This window comes from Parasteatoda tepidariorum, chromosome X1 (genome assembly GCF_043381705.1).
Source record: "Parasteatoda tepidariorum isolate YZ-2023 chromosome X1, CAS_Ptep_4.0, whole genome shotgun sequence".
NCBI lineage: Eukaryota > Metazoa > Arthropoda > Arachnida > Araneae > Theridiidae > Parasteatoda > Parasteatoda tepidariorum.
The window spans coordinates 40,830,193-40,853,226 of record NC_092214.1 but is presented as its reverse complement, the minus strand read 5'-3'; the positions used below and the strand labels follow the sequence as shown (position 1 = coordinate 40,853,226).

Here is a 23,034-nt window from a genome sequence, read left to right as displayed (position 1 = left end):
GCGTGGGTTTTTTTTCTTGGACCTTGTGCCATTAAACCTTACATTCAGTTTTATTCAATTCAGGGTGATCTCATCTCTGTTTATTCTTTGTCTCACTGGCTTCTTTACCTTAGCCACATTTCTTGGTGACACAAATGGAGCACAGAGCTCTTTACATGAATGTAATATAAAATTTCTGTAATGAAGTTCTTTCTTTTTAGTCACCTCTTTATATAAAATTCATGAATTTATATCAGATATATATAAAATATTAAAAAATATGTGTACAGGTCAATGGCAAGTTTCTGTTTTAGTGTTATAACGACATATTATTTGATCAACAATGTTCACACTGTACATTATTTGATAATAATACATATTTTATAGTTTTTGATGTCTTTCTTTCATTGTCATCAAAATTCACAAAATTATGAGGTGAACTAAGCAATAATATATTTTCATTTTATAATAATATATTTCATTTGCTTGATAGACAGTTAATGTTATATCTTTATCTTTTCTGTACAAAATAAAAAAAAACCCTAATTTTGCTCTTATTTGCATTTCTCTTCAATCTCTTCTTAGGGTTCCAACCACAGTTGTTGACTGAGACTTTAATTTTTATAGTAGTAAAATGGCTATTGGTTGTCGCTTTTCAAAGTATATTGTCTTTAAAATGTTTTTTTCTTTTTTTGCATATTATGTAGGGCCTTTAATTTCCTTCCCAAGTTTTGGGATACACAATGACCTACTGATCCAGAAAATAAAATCACTTTCCACCTTGTTCTATCTGCAGAAATGTCCTCATTGGAGGTAGATTATTGCGAATAAAACATTCATGACGACTGTTGATGCTTGAAGCATCATCTGTGTATAAAATAAAAAAGCACACACTGTGTGTGTTCTGAAGCCACAAAGAGGTGTGTAAATATTTTGGCTATTAAAAATCAAATAAACCTGAAAGTTATTAATTTAGTCTAGTGATTCATTAAGAATAAATACTAACAAAATGAGCTATCGTCTGAACCTACAATGCTTTCGACTAATACCGTTACATATACTCTTGTTTCTTCCACGTCCACATTCTTGTCTACAATTTATAGACACTTGAGTCTGAGAGTTAATTTCAGAACATTCATTATCCAAATTATTATTTTTATTACATTCACTTTCATTTTGTAATTTATTTCAGACTTGATATTTTTTGCAGGAACATATTCTTTCTCACTATCTATGTCACTATATTGCTATCACCTAGATCAACTTTATGTGATAATTGTAAAATTCTATCATAATTTCGTCTAGAGTGAATCAGATCATCTGAATCTGCTCAAATGACTAAATAGAAACTCAGTACATAGAACCATACCAAAAAGTTATCTTTATACGACAAGATAAAATTTATTTCTTTTTGTTACTAACACTTTCAGCTAATACATGCTCGGCTGCATGTCACCACTTCAAAGGAGTGCGAGAAAGTTGACATTCAGGAATTCAAAACTGAATGTAAAAAGAGGAAGGTGAGGAGACAAAAAAAATTTTTAAAAACTTTTTGTACTTATTTTATACATACTATCTAATTTTTATTTAAAAAAAGTTTTAATGCCAATTTTTTTCACTATAGTTTTGGATAAATGTTCAAAATATTTTATCCAATAGTTATTTTATAATAAGCCTAAAAACAGGGGAATTTACCTATTTTATGATAATTTCACAATAAAACATCTTTCTAAAATACTTACAAAATATGTATGAGTAATTGTAAGAGGCAAAAATGATTCTTGAATTTTTTCATCATATGGGATCTGTTCATGGGTAGGAGTTCTGAAAGAAACATTTTGTATGGTTTTAAATATTTGCTTAATTATTCCATTATAGCAATAAATGGGATACTATACAATAATGAATAATACATTATCATGTTTATTCTAGATCTTTCATTTCATACTTCTTTCAAAATAAACTTTCAATCCTAAATCCTTTTTCAAGAATAATTATTAAGCTTAAAAAAAGTTTCATGATAGTATCAAAATAAATTTTACCAAGATTGTATTAAAATTTTAGTTCTGATGACTGTTGATATTCATTCTTATAACATCAGGTATTTTGCTTCATGGTAAGAATACAATGTTTTAAGATGGATCAGCACTGTTATATTTTCAAAATTTAAATTATAATTTGACAGAAAGCATAATTCATACACTTGTATGAATGAAATAAGGGTACAAAAACATTAAATGGACTTTCCTTAAAATAACGTTTTTCATACTCCCAAACGTTATAGCTCTTTCAATTCGGATTTGATTTATTTAAAATAAAATGAATAGGGTGAATGTAGCTAAGGTAGTTTAAAGGAATTAATACTTCAAGATAAGACTCAAAGTTATTGTCTTACTTTTACGATATTTACTAAATTTTTAAATCCGTAGCTCTGTAACTTCATTAATGAATGAAAAGTAAAAGAATAATATAAAATTTTTATTAGATTCTATTTTGCAGAATAATTTTTTTATGAGAAAATGACTTTACAAGAAACTTACATCACTATTTTTAATCACCCTATTACCTAATACTTCATCTTAGTTAACTATTCAAATAAAATAAAAATTTCTAAAATTTATGTTTAATAATTGTTTAGATTTAACAAGAAATATTAAACAGTTACATCATTGTCATATTAAGTAAAATTTAATGACTTTTTAAGAACATAAAGTTAATAAAAGAATAATTTTAAAAATTGTGAAATAATTTTAAAATACTTAAAAATATAAGCAAGGTTATATTATAATAAATTACGAATGAAAAAGCAATAAACAGATTTATGCCCTAGTTTATTTTAAGCAAGATATTTTAGTTTTTTAATTATACTCTTCTAACAAGATTATGAAAGTTTTGTACTTTCCTTGATGAGTAAATAATCTATACTAAATCATATAGAATATTCATGCTTTTTAAATAGTGTAACATATTTCCTCAACATTGATATAATTAAGAATTATATATATTGAATTGTTTATAAAAATTAAGTTAGGATTTAAGGAAACAATTGCTGGATGCAGCAATATAAGTGTCAGAAGATTTAGTATTAATGTTTTTTATATATAACTTACAGGCTAAAACAAAACTATTAACAGTGGCCTGCCTGTTTTTTAGTTTCTTGGGGAAACTGGTTTAGCTAAACCTACTAGCAAAATAACTCGAGCTGTCATGACAAGAAAATCTTGGCCGAAAAAGGGCTATCAACATATATATTTTCACAATAAGTCCAACATACAATTTTTTTATTTACTCCATTTTTATCAATATTTATCAGCCTGTATTACTCAGCCTAAATAAGACCCATATTTAATTATCTCAGCCAATTCAAGACAAGGACAGGGTGCATAGCAATATCTTTGAATCAAAAATAAGCACTTTTTAAAAACTTTTCAAGCACTTCACAAAAATTTTCAAGCACTCAAAAAATTCATATTCAATCAGTGATATCATTGAAAAACAAAAACTTTTTATAAACAGTTTTAGCGTTAAAAAAAAAACCCAAAAAAAAACAGACGTAAATCGAAACAATCAGTACTTTCCCACATCATCGAGTGAATTCAACTTGACCCTGAACTCAGAACAAAAGTACCCGTACCCCCTACGTCAAAAAAGTGTTAGAAGTAAAATAAAATAAACAATAATAAAATTAAAAAGAAAAACATTTCATAAGGATTTGATATTCTCCATCCGAATTCGAGCACTCGGGTTTCGGTTTCAAGTGTGGGTGCATGCGCAAGTCATAACGTGGGTACGACATGAAGTCCGCGTGAATGATTACGTAGCAAACTCCCCATTTTTCGTGAAATGCATGGGATCCACCAGATATCACTGAAGGGAAAAAAAAGCACTTTTTAAAAACACCAGCTGAAAAATGCACCTTTAAAAGCTTTTAAAAACGAAATCCCCAAAAAAGCACCTTTAAGTACTTTTTACAAACGCTACGCACCCTGAAGGAGCAAAATCCAGACAGTTGAATTTTGGTCTTTGAATACATGTTGTTCAAACTAAGAAGCTGATATGCGTTTTCCAGTGGTTTGTTAAAACATATAATACGGCACATAAATGTTATTTACAGAAGAATTAATATATTATAAAGAACAGAAACACATATTTCCAGAGAGTAACAAAATTTAACGTAATTCTTTAACGCAACATAAATTTAGAACACAACAGTTTTCTTATTACCAGATTACCAAAACATTATATATCTCGTTGTCATGGAAATACAAAATAAATATCTTGGGAGTCACAACACATGTTCTTTGAAGGACTTTTATTGAGCCAATTTTGAGTACTTCAGTGGCCAAGTAAAATTAATACTGAGAATTTCGCATTTCTTTATAGTATACAAAAACACAAATTTCTAAACTTAATTTATCTTTAAAATCTATTACTGGGTAAAATAAATTCAACTCATTTAAAACCCATGCACAATAGATTCAACACGTCAAAACAAATTAAGTTGAAATGAGAGAAAAGAATAACACCTGCAACAGACGAGTTTGTTTGTATTGTCTCCCTTAATGCTGCATAGAATTACATTGGGAATTGAAAATGAAAGGATTCAATGTATTCAAATTTATTAAATTCAGTTCAAACCCACCAAGTTCTTTATGAGCTTTGCATTTATCATTAGCTGTTTAAGTTTATGTGTTAGGAGTTTATCACTAAGATTGTCTAAGCAAAAGTTTAAAATTTTCAACCTGGAAAATAAACCATTTTCTTAATGATATGAACAGAAAACCGACCATATAAAAGAAAAGGTATAGCATTGAAGAATATATTTCTTTCTGAAAGTTTTTGGAGGATGTTAAGAGAAAGAGAAAATATCCTTAAATAATATGAGTATATGAACCAGTTTTAAAATAGGAATTGTTAATTGAGATTGAAAACCAAAACTAAAAGTAGGCTAAATTTCTGATCATCCAGTTTGTTATGACTTCTATCAGATTTAAAGTTATTGAGAATTTATTGTAGTCATAAACTGTAAGTAATAAATGCACACTTACCCTGTTATGCTTATGGCTGCAACAGTTGTGAAGTTTAACGGGAGAGTATAATTATTGTCTTGTGGATTTATTTCATTGCTTACTGTCCTAGCTTCCAAAAAAATCAATACTTGCTCCGTATCAGTAGGAATTTTAGTTAAATCAAGCTTAATAGTAAGTTTTTCCTGAAAATGAAAACTCCGTATTAATCTTATCTATCACACATCTGTAACATACTAGAGTCATCATACAATAAAGTTTCAATTATACGAAGAGACTATTTACTGTTTGATGCTTTAATAATTCGATTGAATAATAAATAATTTCTAGTCGATCATTTTTGAGAAATATTGAATGAGGAGCTGCATTGTCACTACTCCTATATCCCTAATCTATTAATTTATGTAAATCTTTTACTATTTCTTTAAATAAATTATAAGAATGTAAACTAATTGCCTAACATCAACTTCATAGATAGGCTATTTACTGATGACAATCTATTATAGAAAAAAATAAACTTAAAATCAAGTTATTAAAATTTTTTTCTCAATTTTAAATAAAAGCTATTTTGAGATAATAACCACTTAACTCTCCCGTTCCAGAAGAGATTGAGATTTCATGTTCACCTGTTATGGCAGTTTTCTAAGGAAGCTTTTTGAACTTAACTCATCCACAGTTCCCTCCCAGTGGGAGATTGGAAAGGGGGCGTTAACGGTTCTTCATACTCAGCATTTACACTCATTCATGTGGAAAAGAATGTGGTCAACTAATTGTTGAATAATTTTAAACTCCCCGTTTTCCAAAACATTAGTTAATAAAATTTTTTTCAATAAATAACTAGCCTTGCTATTTTTATCTCCTTTTTTTTACTGTTTTGTTTTGTATCTTTTCTATTCTTTTTTCTTTTCATTTAATTTTTTTTTAATAAAATCATTAAATATAGAAAGTTAAATTAAATTGTTCTTTAAACTTTTTTAGTAAGAAGTACAATTTCAAAATAATTTCTTAAATAATTAATCTGGTTTTCAAAAACAATACATTGATGATATCTTGTTAATTCTGCTTTATGCCTTTTTTGGTAGAAATATTTCAATTGCCTCTGAAGCAAATTCGATTCAGTTCGAAAAAATAATTTGGCGTACAAATTTTGAATTCTTCACAGCTATAGAAATTCGTCAAAAAATTATCTTAAATGCGACGTTTATATAAAAAAATTCAGTTCTTTACAATTTAAGTATTATAGTTTAAAAAATAAACTATCCATCAGTTAAGACTTTGAAGTGTAATTTCTATATTAATGCCCAAAAAATTACTTGTAACATTCTTTATTTTTATGAATATTTCTTTATATTTTATATATTTTTGATCAAGAAAATGAGGAACAATGTGGTAAATATTGTTCCAGAAGGGTCGAATAATTAGTACACTAATACAATTTTTACTCTATATGTTAATAACAACTGTGATAAGTCTTAGCATTAAAATCTTGCAATATTATTTTGCATGAGTAAAAGTATGATACCTAATTTCTAGACTGGTTTACTCAAACATTATTTTAATCAAAAAATGTTCCTAATAATCTATTATTGTTAAACCTAAACGTTTTTAAATTAAAAGGTCAATAAAATTTTACACAATCTTATAGATCAAACTATATCTTATAAATGACAAAACACATGGTTCTAACATTATGTGTTGAATAGTTAAATATACTTTCAAAGAAGTCATACTTTCGAAATATTATTCTTTAAGAATAATTTGACTGAGCTTTCAAGCATTGTTTTTCTAAACTGATACTTTTATACCTTAAAATTTTGAGAATTTAAATTAATAAAAACCTCTTAGAACAAGAAGATTGCTTTGTATAAAATCCAATCATTAGCAAAAATTATTAAAAGTAATCCCCTTTTTTTAGGTTTGTTTAGTGTACATCATATATTTTAAGATAACATCAATGCAATAATAAAACTGAATTATATTAAAACCAGTATTCCCGTCTTTAGGAACTTGGTCTTCACATAACATGTTCACTATTTTTTAGACAAAAACATTCTACCGCTTTTGGGTAGCCATCGTTTTCCTTAACTTAAAATGAAATTATAACAAAAGCTATTTATGCATCTGCTGGTCGCAAGTTCTGAAGTATTACTTAATTTACTAATTTTTTCATTATTTTATACAATTATGATTAATTTATAATGTAGAAACTATATTATTATTTTCAGTTACTATGAAGCTCTGCTTATCAACTATGTGGTTGCTTCTCATTCATTTGTTGTTCTTATTCTTCTCAAAAATTCTCTTTTATTTAAAAAAAAAAGATTTTGTTGTTAAAATATATAATAATCATAATTTTATGTAAGGGTATTTTGTTAATGTGTTTATCACAACAAAAGAAGATTAATTAGAATTAGATAATTTTGTGATTAATTCGAAAGATCTTAAAAACAGATTTTTATAAATATGTTTTGCACATTAACAACTTGTTTCATTTACTCACTCACAAAATATACATTTACCTTTTTTCCTTGAGAAAGAAAATTTTTTCCCTGTGTTAGGTCACAGATAAGAGTAGCATTATTTTTATGATTAAAAGAATCTTCAGGAGCAAAACAGAAATCTTGATTAATGCTTGGCAATTCAGGTGGTAGAGTGATTAATAACTCCGCTAGATAAGCTGGTTCTCCATGATTGACAACTTCAATAGATAAACTTAGAGTTGAGTTTTTCCCAATAGTTAAAGGTGTATTTCTGAAAAATAAAATTTTATAAATGAAGCACAAGAGAGTTAACCAGTTACATAGCATTGCATAACTTATGCATAGAAACAGCCCATAACATTTACCTTGAACTCAATAGCATCTTCTTATACTGTTAAACCTGCATTAGCACTAGTTAAACCTGCATTTATTTCGAGCAAGAAGATCAAGGGAACAATAAGATATTTAAAAGACTCACCATCAAAAAAATTTGACTTTATAAAACATAAACATCATCATCCTGAATGTAATACAATTCTAAAATGAAAATCTTATGATTTTTTTAAATGAAAAAGTTGATTTTTAATGTTTTATGTTTTCAATTTATATTGAAAACCTGTGGTCACTTTTTCTTTTTACTAAAACAATTAATAACTTAATGTTTGATTTACAGAAAAGCATAGTGCTCCAAAATTTAATAGTAAGCAGCTAATTAATTGAACTTTTTCCTTTAATTTAGGGGAAGGATGGAGTTAAGTTTTTGTTCCCCAATCTACAACTCTAAGGTAAAGGTTATATTTTAAGATATACTTACATCATAGAGATTTATCTTCACCCTTTGCAATTTTCTATGTAGTTCAAATATGAAATGTATGTATTTGTTTTAATACTCAAATTGTAAATTACAAAATGCAAATGTCTAACTGCAATATAAATAATTAGATGGATTAAATATATTATTTGAGGTATACTTACTCAACCATGCCAACTACGTTCACATTAATAGCTAAATCAGAGTTGCACATATCATCATTTCCACAACCAGTTAAAAATGAAATCTGATATTAAATAAATAAAATTAGATATATTTTATATTCAAAAATAAACATACAATATTTATAAAATCTTTAATATATGAATCTCTGCTAATCTTCAATTTTTCCATGTGAAACTAAGTAACATGCTTTTGAGCAACTCATATTATAAACAAATCATCAAAAAATCTTGCTTTTATATTTTTCATTTCTGTAACGATAAAAGTTCTAAAAATATGGTTACAAACTCATTTTAAATTTGAACTTACTAACTTTAAAAAAAGGTCTAGATTTTAAGTGCAAAATTTTTAAGTAAGGTAAGCATATTTTTTTATAGTTTTTTTAAAAGTTTACTAATTAAGTAAAAGTTAAAAAATAGATAAAATAACAGATAATATCATAGATAATTAAGCATGATTACTACTACAATACCAAACAACTTAGTGCAGGCACAAAATCTGATGTTTATTGTAGTAAATTTATTTTTTCAATGAAAAGTAATGATTTTTCAGAAAAAGACTTTTAATAATATCTTTTCCTTAAAATTATAATTTATATTTCCCATGGTTGTAAATAATTATTTTTAGGAATTGACTCCCTCCCATACAACCATCAGTGTTTTGATATCCAAACACATCTGTTATGTGTCCAAATTGATCTGTAGATGTGTTTGACACCTCATGGATATCTAAATATGTCTAGGCCCAAGAATTTGGGATATTTTGGATATCTCTGAGACATCATTTATGGCTATGTGGAGGAAAGATATTTGAATATAAGAGAAATAGCAAGATATATTTAAGTTCTAGACTTGGATATCTTAGACATGTCTAAGATCTTTCTTATTAATTTGTTTAAGTTAAAGTCTGGATAAGTACTGAATGACTGAGAGATTTTTTAAATTATACGTAATATCTAATGCAGATCCTGTTTTGGGGTATTTAGAGATTTAAGCTTTTGAATATTGCTCAAAATGCTTTATTTAGAATTTGCTATCTACATAAATATGCACAAATACAAAAGTTAAAAAATTTCAAAAGAGAAAATAATACTTATTATTGTAATCATTTTCAAATTAAATATAGCTAATAATGCTTTAACTTAGGATCACCTACAATATTAAGCCTATTATATTATTATGATTAAAAATTATAAAAATTTTGAGATAAAAAGTGCGTTAAAAGAAATTTAAAAATTTTAAAATTAGAACATCACAAAACCATACATTAGATCTTCAATAATACAATTTCAAGAAATTAATAAAAATAATAGGTGATACATTTTATTTAGAGATAAAAGAGTTTAAAAGTTATGTGTTTAGTAGCTTTATACTAGATTTATTTACAGTGATTTCAAAAATTATAACATTGATTCAAAATTAAAGCACCTTACAAAATTTCAATCTACAACTCAAAAGTTAATGCGCACTACTAAAGTTCAATCTATATAATAGAACAATAAATAATTAAATATTGATTTTGATAACAAATTTATACTTTATAATGTTATCTTTCAGTATTTAAGAAAATATAATAAGTAAAATTTCAGACGGCAAGCATTTATAAAACTAAGCATTGCATTGTGACTATATTCAATAATGTCATAAATACTAATAAATTACAACCAAACCTCGATCCATCATTCTTGTTTCTCTGTTTTCCCGTCAGTATCGTTTTGTTTGCTAACTGTACTGTCACAAATTCAATAGTTATAAAGTTAATAATACCTGTTTCAATCCTTTTTTAAACTAACAGATTCTCACATCTACCATTCAGAAATTCTGCCATCATATATATATATATATATANATATATATATATTGTAGTTATTTTATTTTGAGAAAAAATGTGCTAATAATGATGAAGAGAAAGCTCACAGTTTGGGAGAAACGCTTCAAACTGCATATTTAGCGTTAAGGCACCAGCTGATGAAAATGTTGAAACTTGTGGTATTGTTGGTTCAAGAACTTGAAGAAAAGCAAAGTGATTTTAAAGTAGTGGTAAAAAGAAACTACAACTAGTGCTAACATTCGTGGAAGGAAACCTCTGAAAAAACTAGAAAGTTTCTGCATTCACTCAAAGTTACTGAAAATGAACAGCAATGCATTAGAAATGTCGAAAATTCATTGTTTGCATTTAAAAGAAAAAAGAATTTAAAAACAAAAATTTGGAAATATTTTAACTAAATGATCGTGTTTATTTATCTTTTTTTCATAGTGTATAAATTTTTGCATTATGTATGTGCACCAAAAATATCTACCACATTGAATAACTTTTGATCTAATGATCAGATCTTGATGTTCTAGGACTCATTTTATATGGTTGAAGGGGGTGACTCCAATATACTAATTAATTAGAGCAAACAATATCTTAAGTTGGGAAATCAGACACAAAAACATTTTTACTCTAAGTAAACATACCTTTTTTTCCAATGGATTCAGATTTCTGACCACCATTATATGGGGGGTAGAAGCAATCAGGGAAATATTGCCCCATAATTTGGTCAGGAAAGCAATTCAAAGTTTGGATCCCTTAATGTAAATTTTGCTTATTTCGTATTCCGACATATCTCAAGAACTTCTTAAGCGAATTCAAATATTTCTGCACACAATTATAAAATTTGTTTATCTAAAGATAATTCCATGCAAAAATATTTCTTTTTAAAAATTTATTATTCTATTAAATAATAGTGGAAAAAATTTTAAATTATAAGGCATACAATTTTTAATGTCATCTTAAAGTATTTAATTTTACATGACGAAATACAAAATTTGAGTGAAAACAGTTTAATAGTTCCAGAGAAATCGAATTTTAAATCGACAATTTATTTAAAATTTGATTCTACTCAACCGATTCCGCTCAAATTTTGCATTTGTCATGCAAAATTACATACTTTAAAATTATATAAAAAAATTTATACCTTAAAAATTCAAAATTTTTTCTACTATTATCTAATAAAATAATAAATATTTACTATAAGTCATATTTACAACGACTTATCCTTTGATAAAATAACTTGGTGTGCAAAAACTTTTCAATTTGTTTACAAAATTCTTGAAATATGTCCAAATAAGCAAAAAGTAGAATTAACATTAAGAGCTCCAAACTTAGAATCACTCTCCAGACTAGAATATGGGGACCATATTTTGGGCATCAGAAATCTGAATCCGTTGAGAAAAAAAAGTATGTTTATTCAGAGAAAGTACGTTTTTGTATCTGATTTCATAACTTAAAATATCCTCTGCACTAATTGATTAGCATATTTGAGGTCACTCTTTCGAGCCCTTAACCCCTTAACTGCCGAGTAAAATTTATGTGATTCACTCCCCAGTGCCACCGTTTTTCGCTTAAGTGCACTTTCTTACGCAGTGTTATGGTGGGGGGAAATGATGCACGCCTTGCAATTTAAAAACAGTTTACTTTTACAAGACAAGAAAAAGGAAAGAAAGAAAATACAAAATTTAAATTAAATAATAAAAATACAATATAAAAGATGTTAAAACTTGGCTGTTGTATGACAAATCCTGAAACATGGTTGGATACATAAACCAACATCACATTCATTGCACTGATAGCGGGATTTACAAGGAATTTTTTTCTTGAACAAACAGCACATTTTCCGATGCATTTGAAGAGGTTGATGGAAAGAATAAAAAGCACCAAATACATACGGGAAACGAAAGCGAAAAAAGAATAAACCCGACCTTACTCAAAAGGAGACAAGCAAACGATTAATACGATATCACTTTTCCATAACATCCATTTCCCATTCCCCCTCCTCCGAAATTAGTAATATATTTGCAAAGCAAACACTTTCAAGGTCATTTTACTGCAATCTGAAGTAGGGGTGTAGTTCTATTTATAGCAGCGCAATGCAAAGCATCGTACTTCAGGAAAACGTATATATACGCCTGCGGCAGTTAACACATCGTCTGGCCGAGACGTATATATACGCCCGCAGCAGTTAAGGGGTTAAGCATGAAGATCCAATCTTTAGATCATAAGTTATGCAGAGTGGTCCATTTTCTTTGGCGAACTGTACATAATTATTTTATTAAAATAATTTCTTCAATTGTTAATTTTTAAATCCATTACTTTACATCTTTCATACATTTTTAAGTAATTATTTGATATTTTATGTTGACCAGTATTCATTATTTTCTCATGTCTATCATTTGCAATGAAGGGTCCCACAAGAAATGATCGATCAAGGTTCTATTGTATAAGAACTAAATATACTTACAAAAGAGGTTAAATTTGTTGAAGATTGTGGATCTATAACAGGAAAATTATTATTGAAAGCTCTATTCTCTTCTTCTGAAACTAGACTGTACTTATAAAGCAGTTGAATTGGAGTGATTAGATCTTTAGTGCCATTCTGAAAAATTAAAAAGTGTAAATATGTATGAAATAGTGAGTTCACAACTATTGAAAAAGTTACAAAATAATGGATCACATAGTAGCTGTAATTTAATGGTGTTGTAACATAAAAAAAAACACATGTCAATGATTAACAGCTTGCTTTTTTCTCTCAGTAACATTGAGTATGAAAAGAATACCCAATAAGGGAATTATAAATCCCCCTTCCCTTAAAAAAGTCTTCAGTCAACACAAGAGTTGCATTTTCTTAGAAAAGTTCGTGGGAAGGCAAGAACCCTTTGACCGACAGTATGATAAAAATTGATTTAATTAGAGATGGATTAATCAGAGAAACTGGATGAAATCTGGATTTAATTAGAGAAACAGGAGGAAATCAACAGAAGCACCTTCGCAAAGCTTTAGCAAGTATGCAGAATGAATTTTAACTGCAAACAGAAATGATAAAAATGTATGATGAATAGTTCTTATATTACTATCAGTAAATTTATAGGAAATAGAGTTAACTGTAGTGAAAAAACAGTGGAAAAAAATTCCTCTCTAAGGATCAAAATTGTACAGAGTAACAAAAATAAAACTAAATAAATAATAATAATAAAAACTATGTAAAATCAAATTTTGAAATATGAAATTCAAAATCTTAATTAAGTCTTATAGTTTAACAATTTCCATATTAAACGTCTACTATGATTAAAGTACGTTAAAAGAAGATTAAAATGAATGCATAAAATTTTTTTTTTAAATAATTTTCATGAAATAATTTTTTCTTCGATTTTTTAATGCTTTTAATTAACAAAACAAAATCAGCTTTGTAATTTTTTTTATCATCAAAATTTTAAAATCAAATTACAAAATTAAAAAAATCAACAATAAAGTGCTAGTAAATGATATAACACACAGAAAGTTTATTAGACGTTTCACATAATTTTGATGCAACTCACTACTAAATTTTTTATTGTTTATTCAGAGAATAGGCCTGAAAATATTTTCCATTTCTAAAGAATGACTTACTCGAATGTAAACTTCTTCTGTAAAACACTTTTCACCAGCAATTGCTAAACTTGAGTTATGTTTCAAAACTGAGTAACTGTTTCCATTCTTATACAAAAATCCTCTGTTAGATATAAAGTTTCCTTGAACTGGATGCTCCAAGTAAAGTTCATGTGTAAAATCTGTAAATATACAGAAATTGAATCAGAATTATATAAAATATTATAAAAAATAAAACTATTGTAAAATATATTGTTTAAAAAAACTATTTTAGCATTTACAAGTTTATTAATTTTATAAAAAATTAATATATATCATAACAATGTGTTGATGCATGTCAAAACAGTTCTTTGACTTCAGCATTTAAATTTACATTTCAGTGATGTAACACTAAGGAGTTCAATATGATTAAAAAAATTAGTTTGTACCTTTTTCTTTTACTTTCATAAGTACCTATATACTCATATTTAAATTTCTTACTGAAAAATCAACTTTATAATTTTTTAACTAAATACTATATTTTTTTGAGTTTGTCAAAATATATGTTCTTTCCTATGTTCTTGTCAAAATATATGTTCTTTCCTAACAAGTTATCATGAAGCTTAATACAAGCCTCCTTATAACATGACTAGGACTGGGCGATATTAGAAATTATATATCGTGATATATCGTCAGTTTTGCATCGCGATATAATCGAATCAATCATGTTAAAAGTTTTGAATTTCATTTACTTTAAGGCACAGAAAGTCAGATTTCTATCAAGACTTCATACGCATATTGATTTAAATCAATTTATAAATTTGAAAATATATATGTTTTGCTAAAGAAAGATATTAAATAAATTGACTAAGATGTACAAATCTTACTTAAAATATTTATTGAAAAAATGTGTGTAGATACAGAATGAAATATTTGCACTTCTTTATCGTTTATAAGGTATAAGCAGTCTTAATTTAAGTTAACCCCTAAAACACCCTTAATGAAAAAAAATATTGTTATTAAACAAAAGCTGATTTTAAAATTTCAAAATATATTTTAATTAAAATAAAAGTTAGATTGACTAAAAGCCGAAGTTTAAAATTAAAAATGTTCGAATTTTAAACTAAAAAGTAAACATAAGATTTGTAATAATTTCTTAAAATTTTCGTTCTCTGAAAGATTTCTCAGTTTAAAAATAAAAAGGGAATTTTATAAAGATATCTAGCTGAAATTATTGAAAGAAAATTTAAAAAATTAAAAAAAAAGTTTGTTAAGAAATTCATTATACACTTAAAACAAAGTGTTAAAAATATTTTTTTTTTTTAAAAAAAAAAACTTTTTTTAACAAATCAATATTTGCTTGTACTATTATGCGTAAATAATTACAGAATTATTAAGTTCGATCGTAATGTTCAAATTCTTAATGAAGAAGTAAACACAAGTTTTGTTATATTTTCTAAAAATGATCACGCAAATAACAAAAGATTTCTTAGTTTAAAAATAAAAAAATAAATAAAAGTGAAATTTATCAATATATTTACCTAACAGCATAGGAACAAAATTTAAAAAATAAGTTCGTTAAAAAATTATTTGTATGCTTAAAACAAAGAGCTAAATAAATTTTAGAAAAAAAATGCTTCTTAAACACTATTTTTATTATTATTTCATATAAATAATTAAATTAAATTAAATAATGACCGAATTATGAACGAAAAACAAAGTAAGGCAAAGTTTCTTAATTAAATTCTTAAAAATAAAAACAAAAGAATTGTGATATTCGGTAATATATTTAGCTAATTAACTAATAATATAAAACGAAAATTAAAAAAAAATAATGATTTTACTCTCTAATAAAACGAAGTAGTAATTGATAAAAAAAAAAAAAAAAATGAATAAAATTCGCAAACTTTTCAAATTCTTTTGAACAAATAAAGTTTATTGACTTATGTCCAAAAAATAAGTTTTGTTTTAACTTTATTTCTAAAAATAAAAACAACTCAAGATTTATAAATTTAAAATCAGTAATAGAAGCCCATTAAATTATTAGAAGTTTTATCCGAAAGGTTTTTAATAAATTAAAAGAAAGTAAAAAAATAACCTAACAAATTTATTTACTTTGTAATTTAATTCCTTATGGGTGCCTTAAATTAGATTTCCGATAATTTTCACATTTAAAAATATAAAAAAAGTTTTGTCAGAAAATAAATAAAAAACTTACCTAATTAATGAAGAAACTTTTCTTTATAAATTCTTTTCAATAATAGATTGCGTTCAGAACAAGGTTACGACGGCGATCACGAAGTTAATCCCATTGAAAATAATCTACAAGAAACGATTTCAAATCGCGAAGGTGCGAAAACGAACATGTGATATAACGATATAAGGTCTCAAAAGTGATTCTGATTCTACCGCTCATCAGTCAAGGCCGTCTCAACATAACGAAACAATATCGTCTTCCACAGCGCGAGTTGGCATCGGAACGTAAGAGAAAGTCCTTGCGTGTATCGCTATATCGTTATATCGTCTTCTTCACTCGAGGGCTTAAATCAGATTTCTGATGCATCGCTTGGAATGAAAACGTTGTATCGGTTTGCCGATATAGGCGTTAAATCGATATGTCGCGATATATCGATTTATAGCCCAGTCCTAAACATGACAGAACGTTGTACAGCTTTACAAGTTAAAACACGTGTATTACTGAAAATTATATCTGCTTTTCTATGCACTGATTATAATTTTAAGTGATAAGGAAGTAATTTGATTAACTTAGATAACAAATGAATTTGATTTTATGCCCTTCAACATGTTAATAAAAATATTAATATAAATTACTTATTATTAAAATTTAATCTTTCATAGTATATTCATTTTTTTCTTTTACATTAGAAGATATCTTCAGGTATTTATGCACACATGCTTTATTCAAAACTTTGCTCACAGTACTATAAGTTACAATCCTTTTTACCCTTAACCTTTTTTTTCTTAAAAAAAAAAAAAGCTAAAACAGAAAATTTATTAATTTTGATTTTTTTTTTACTATGTACTACTAAAATTTCATAGTGTTCCATGCAGAAGCATATTTGTTAGCTTTAAATTCATTTGAGACACATTATTACTAAATTAATCAAAAATGATTGCTCTTGAGTATTGTGTATGCACTTCTATTAATCTATGATAAATAAAAAATTCTTATCACAGAATTTGTTTTCAAATTGATTTTTGATATAGTCATATTTTAATATTACTTAATAATATTTTTACAGTTCATCTAAGACAGATAAATAGAACTTTAAAAACTATGTACTTTAATTTTTACATATCTGAGTTGAGTGCACCATGAAGATAGAGAGAAATTGCTATGATTAAAAAGTTTAAATAATAATGATAATTACTGATACTAATAATCAGGTATTACAAATATTCAGTTGCTGTAAAGGGTTCTAAAGATCTTGCAGTAGGAAAGTCTTTAAAGCAAATCAAGTCACTATGACTAAATGCTCATAGTAAAAAAAAAAAAAAAGGATAGGTTCAAAATGTATCTAAAATGCATTTCAAAAGAAAATATTCCTTTTGCAAAGAACTTTTTTATATTTAGTGAAAAGTGATATTTTATTTCAGAGACTAGAAGAACATGTTTTCTTAATTCCTTTAAAGAATATAATTTTAAAAAAATTACCTAAACTTAAAGGGGCATGCTTTCCAAAATACGTAAGACAGGCTTTAACACTGATGCAAGATACTTTCTGACCTTGAAAAGTACAGTTGGTTACATTTGTATTTATTTGTTTTGGTGTAAATACAATCTTTGCTGATAATTGTATGACTGGCTGAGATCTGAAAAATAAACAAATATTAAGACATGAATACAGTGCTATGCTAGAAGTGGGAAGAACACACCCTCCCACTTTCAAAAAAATACCCATGTGTCACCCTACTTCTGTTTTTACTAAAATCCATCTTTCCACTTTAATACTTTAATTTTATTAAAATCCATAGCCTTACATCTAAAATCACACATAAAAAGCTACAGTGTCATACAAACATATTTTAGTGGTGTAAATTAGAGATATGGCGATAAGTGCTCCCATAACATCTGTAGAAATAATGAACGATCTTCTGGCATGCCTTCATAAACATGAATTTAATGATATGATAAATATTTACCGAAAGTAAGAAGACAGTAGCATTATTTCAATCTAATTAAAGACATAATTTTCAATCGAATTATACGAATCTAAGTAATGCTGCGAATACACTTGTGTTTTCTACTGCAGAATATGAATGTGTGTTCATCTTTATGAATGACAGCCATACAAATATAAAGAACATTTTTTGAACATGAATATCAAGTCATATTTTTCATGAAGTGTGTGGGTCCATCCTTAATTCAATTTAATCCATTCCCATACGAAAATTCGTGGCTCAGTAGTAAAGGGAAGCATAGATTACAATTGATAAAGACACCAATTGGTAGAAATACATAAAATAATTGATACAAAACAACTTAAAATAAACAATGTTAAAAAAATATTTAAAAAATAAATTTTTTGAAATAATAAATTAAGTTGAAAATTCTTTTCAGATTGAATGTCTGTTAAAAGAAATGTAGAAGAACATAGAAATTAATATTGAATATATAAACCAAATTCATATTTTAAAATTAGTACACGACACCTCACTCTAAAAACCAATTTAAGGATTCTGATTAATAACATTTGAAATTTAAAACAATTTAAAATAAATTTTTTCAAAATAAAATGCAATAAAAATGCAATTTTACTTGATATCTATTTTCAAACCTAATAAACATCATGCATATTCTGATTTTTATTGCTTGTTTTACTGTTATAAGAGACCTTAAAGTTTATTAAACATTCACCGAACATATTCAACGTGTATATATTTATATATATATANTATATATATATAGATATAAATAAAAACCATTAAGATTAGTATATATTTTTCTAAAAAAGATTAATGAAAAAGAAGAAAAAAAATTATTTAAAAAAATATTTATGCTAATTTCTTTTCTTTTCAAATTTCAGTAGGAGAGTGTCGGGTACCCTCGCCCACTGTCAGTTTCATATGAATAGAATATTTTTTCAAGTCAATGGGCCATCGGACATTAACTGTTATATTTAAAAAATATTATTTTCAAAGTTTCAAGTATTTATGCATCTGGTAACATGGTAAACAATAGTTTTGAAAATATGTTGAATACAGTAGTCATGAGATTAAGAAAAATTGGTTGAATGTTTCGATTAAACTTCATTTTAATACTACTAAAAAAATAATTTTTTCCATAAATACAGCATTAAATTATGTAGTCTTAAGTTTAATTTGCACAAAGAAAGAAGTTTACATGTGAAAAATTGTTCGAGTAATTACAAATTTATAAAAAAATTGGATTTCGGGTAGCCCCGCTCACATGAATGTCGGGTATCACCGCCCAATTTCATTTTGTCGATAAATGTACGGTTGCAAAGATTATTATTTTATTGCTTCAAATTTGAATGTTATATGCATTTTTAACAACAAATATATGTATGACATTAAGTATGACATTTATTGTTATTAAATGATAGAATTCACTAAAAGTATATAAATATGTAATAAATAAAATAATTTTGTGATAAAAATGATAAATGAGGCTTATCTATTGTCAATACATTGGTCACTTTCATTTACACCTGAAAAAACAGTCAAAAAACATAATTTTTGTAACTGGGCGGGGCTATCTGACACATTTTGAAAAGAGCTGAAAAACATGTTTTTTTAAATTTCTATTTTTTTAAGTTAAAGTATTCTTTTTTTGGTTTATTCTTTTTGCATTACTTAATTAGGTGATAAAACAATAGAAACATACAAAAATATTGATTATTACTCAATATTATACAGAAATATAAGCAATACTCCTTAAGTAGGCGGGGCTACCCGACTCTCCCCTATATATATATATATATCGAGGGTCAGGAATCCTAACATGTAAAAAGCATTTATGTTTATTCAGAGAAAGTATGTTTTTGTGTCTGATTTTGTAACCCTATTAATTAGTTTGCCCTATAAATAGTTTGCACTAATTAATTAAGTATATTTAAGGTCACCCCCAGAAACCATTAAGATAAATACAGAATTACATAAAAATCCAAACATTAATCAGAACTAAAGTTATTTAGTGTAATATTATTATTTTTGATTTTATGCACTGCACACTATAGTTTTCTAAGATTATCTAAAAACTTTAAACACTTTGAAAAAAAGCTAACTAAAAAAAATAAATAATAAAATTTTCATTTCAAAACGAGAATCTTTAAATTATTTATTTTATATTAAGCATTTTTTATTTTATATCTTTTTTTATTTATAATTTCTTTTAGCTTTAATTTAAAATATTAGATAAAATCTGTCTGTCAATTGAAATTTTAAAAATTTGTTCAGCAAAATAAAATGAACTAATATCATATATTTTTCAATGACAGTAATATTTGAACTAATTTGATCAATGAAATTATGAGATGTTTAGCTTAAATGTACTTTTCATGCTTGATCATTAAATTTTATCGAGCAAGTTATTCAAGAATTGAGATATAAAAATATTCTTTGTATGTCTTTGATAAATCACGACGTCTGATTCCTTGGAAAAATACCTTAGACGTCATAATAGGCTGGACATCAAACCTGGATTTCTAAGAGACATTTCATAGATATTCAAATATCTTGGAAATCTCTGTTGGATTTCAGATTATCTTTTTGTATAGCGATATCTATAAGATGTTTTGGGAGCATTTGTGGCTCTTAGTTCTTTCTCAATGATGATTTGACAGTATGATAAAATTTTTATCTCCCTCGCGCATTGATTTGCATATATTTTTTCTTCTTTCTGATAAAGATGCTAAACATGTGTTTAAAGGGCAGTCTCTATGGAAAACAGGAAAAAACACATAAAAGGAATTTTTGTATCCAACAACAGACTAAATTAGAAAAATTATTATAAATAACAGAAGCATTTATAGTAAATGGGAATTTAAATTTTTACCTAAACAACACAGCATTAGATGATGCATATGAACCAACTAGCAAATCTAGAAATAAAGTAAAAGGCAAATAATGGGGTTAACATTTTAATACATTATACAAGTTTTGCTACTTATATATTTTTAAATGATTACACAAGTTTTTCATGTTTTTTCTTAAAAATATGAATTTATTTATTTTTTGTATAGGTGAAATGTTATTTTTGATAAAAAAAATAAATAAATGCAAAATATAAATAACGGCCCAGTCCCACATTTGTCTACATTAAGGTCATGACTTAAAAAAATTGCTTGCAGTAGAAATCAATGAACTTTTTTTTTATAAAATGAGAAAATTAAAACTATTTTTTTCATTTCCAACAAAAATATCCTGCACCAATAACAATGAGAATTCTTAACTTGAGTAAATTCAGCACAGTCAAAATATATAAGTTTAAATTATAAACTTCCCATTGGAATACTCGTTTTGCATTTTTTGCATTTACATTTCATTCTTTAGTACATCATCATTCAAAACAAATATTCTACAATGATACAACTATCCATAAGAGGGTAGGCAACATTACAGTGAGTTACAAAGACTTTAAAAAAGCATGAACCAAAATTAAGTATTTTTAAGGGCCCTTATTTTCCAAAATAAAAACTAAGCAGTTTTTAAGGACCGTGGGAACCCTGATGTAATTATAAATCATTAATAGAAATAAATTTGCAAACATGAAAATAAGTTAATCATTATTTCTCACCAGGATATTGGTTAGAATCAATGTCAAATCCTCGAGAAATATGAATTCCAAATCCTGATAAAGATAAATCAATATCCTTAGCTGCTATTCTCTGAAATGGAATGAAGTAGGAATTAAATTTCATAATAGATAAGTTTTTATTTTTAAAAAAAGACTATCACTCTACTATTAATATAACAAAAATTTTAAACGCACTACAAAAATTAAAATGACGTTGACATTTTTTAAGCATGCAACATGCTCTTCATCCAAATTAAATCAAAGTGACCAAAATGATGTGAACTAAGTAAGGTAACAAAATACAATGTTACAAACAAACAAAAAGCAAGAAAAATAAATGAAATCAACCTTTAAAACATCACTTGCTAAGTGTAAATTGGCAATTTAGTTTCAATAATTAAGCAAAAACTCCCCTTCACAGATTACAAACTCAATGCATTTTTATTCCAACAAAAAATAATGAAAATAAAATAAAAATATATTCATGTACCTGAACATACTCTATATTCATTCCACTAGCAGAGCCATGATAAATATATACCGCACCTTTCTCATCTTCATAGGGCGCTCCTATCGCAATATCTAAGGGGAAAAAAAGCATTGGTGTTTAAAGTATTTTTTTTTAATTATTGGGAGTATTTAAATGAGCTTATAACTTCAGCAGAATAAATCTATTGCCTTTATTTAAGTATAGATAAAAAAAAATTCAAGACAAGTTGGATCAATGTGAAAATAAATAAGGAACTCTAATGTAGAAAAGATATGTTAAAGCGTTAAAAATTATTCTATATAGATGTAAAAAATAATTTTAATTTCAGGATTGCTTTAGCAGAAAATTCAATGATAGCACGGCTGCCCGGCATTTCTCATTGAATGAAAAACAAGTTTGTTACCAGTGTAAGAAAAAGCCCTCATTATTGATTAAATAACCTTGATCAAATAAGAAAGAGCCCTCATTATTGATTAAATAACCTTGATCAAATAGGTTGAATAGAAACTGTACTGCTATTTGCATCAGAATGATGAATTTAACTAAGCAACCAGAATTTGCTCAGAACAATTGGAAGAAAGCTATGAAGAAGCTATGAAGATTCAATAAAACTCTTCAAACAGCAAAATGAGCAGTGTTTTAAAAATATGTTGGTGAGTAGGATCAATATCATACATGTCATAGCTTTTATAAAATAGCAAGCAAGCAAATACATTTACCATTGTAGCCATCTTGGTTTATATCACCAAGATTTGCAAGAGCAGTACCAAATCTACCATATGCTCTGTTTTTTCCATACAACTCTGCATAATTTTGGAGTCCCTAAAATAAAGAAAAATCTCAATTAATATACAATATCACATTTTATACATTAAATTAATTCATGTAAAATATTTATA

General features: G+C 26.5%; 1 protein-coding gene across 1 annotated transcript in view; it reads right to left on the bottom strand.

Moving 5' to 3' along the window:
* LOC107439183 (integrin alpha-9) overlaps nt 1–23,034 on the bottom strand; it is a 92,511-nt gene that overhangs the window by 17,395 nt on the left and 52,082 nt on the right. Inside the window, exons 11-21 of the mRNA XM_016051687.3 lie at nt 22,855–22,957; nt 22,136–22,227; nt 21,646–21,736; nt 20,905–20,950; nt 17,542–17,699; nt 13,908–14,068; nt 12,763–12,897; nt 8,462–8,544; nt 7,526–7,757; nt 5,028–5,191; nt 1,722–1,803 (exon numbers count right to left, since the gene is read on the bottom strand). Of these exons, the coding sequence (XP_015907173.1) occupies nt 1,722–1,803; nt 5,028–5,191; nt 7,526–7,757; nt 8,462–8,544; nt 12,763–12,897; nt 13,908–14,068; nt 17,542–17,699; nt 20,905–20,950; nt 21,646–21,736; nt 22,136–22,227; nt 22,855–22,957 (1,347 nt within the window). The remainder of the gene's footprint in view (nt 1–1,721; nt 1,804–5,027; nt 5,192–7,525; nt 7,758–8,461; nt 8,545–12,762; nt 12,898–13,907; nt 14,069–17,541; nt 17,700–20,904; nt 20,951–21,645; nt 21,737–22,135; nt 22,228–22,854; nt 22,958–23,034) is intronic.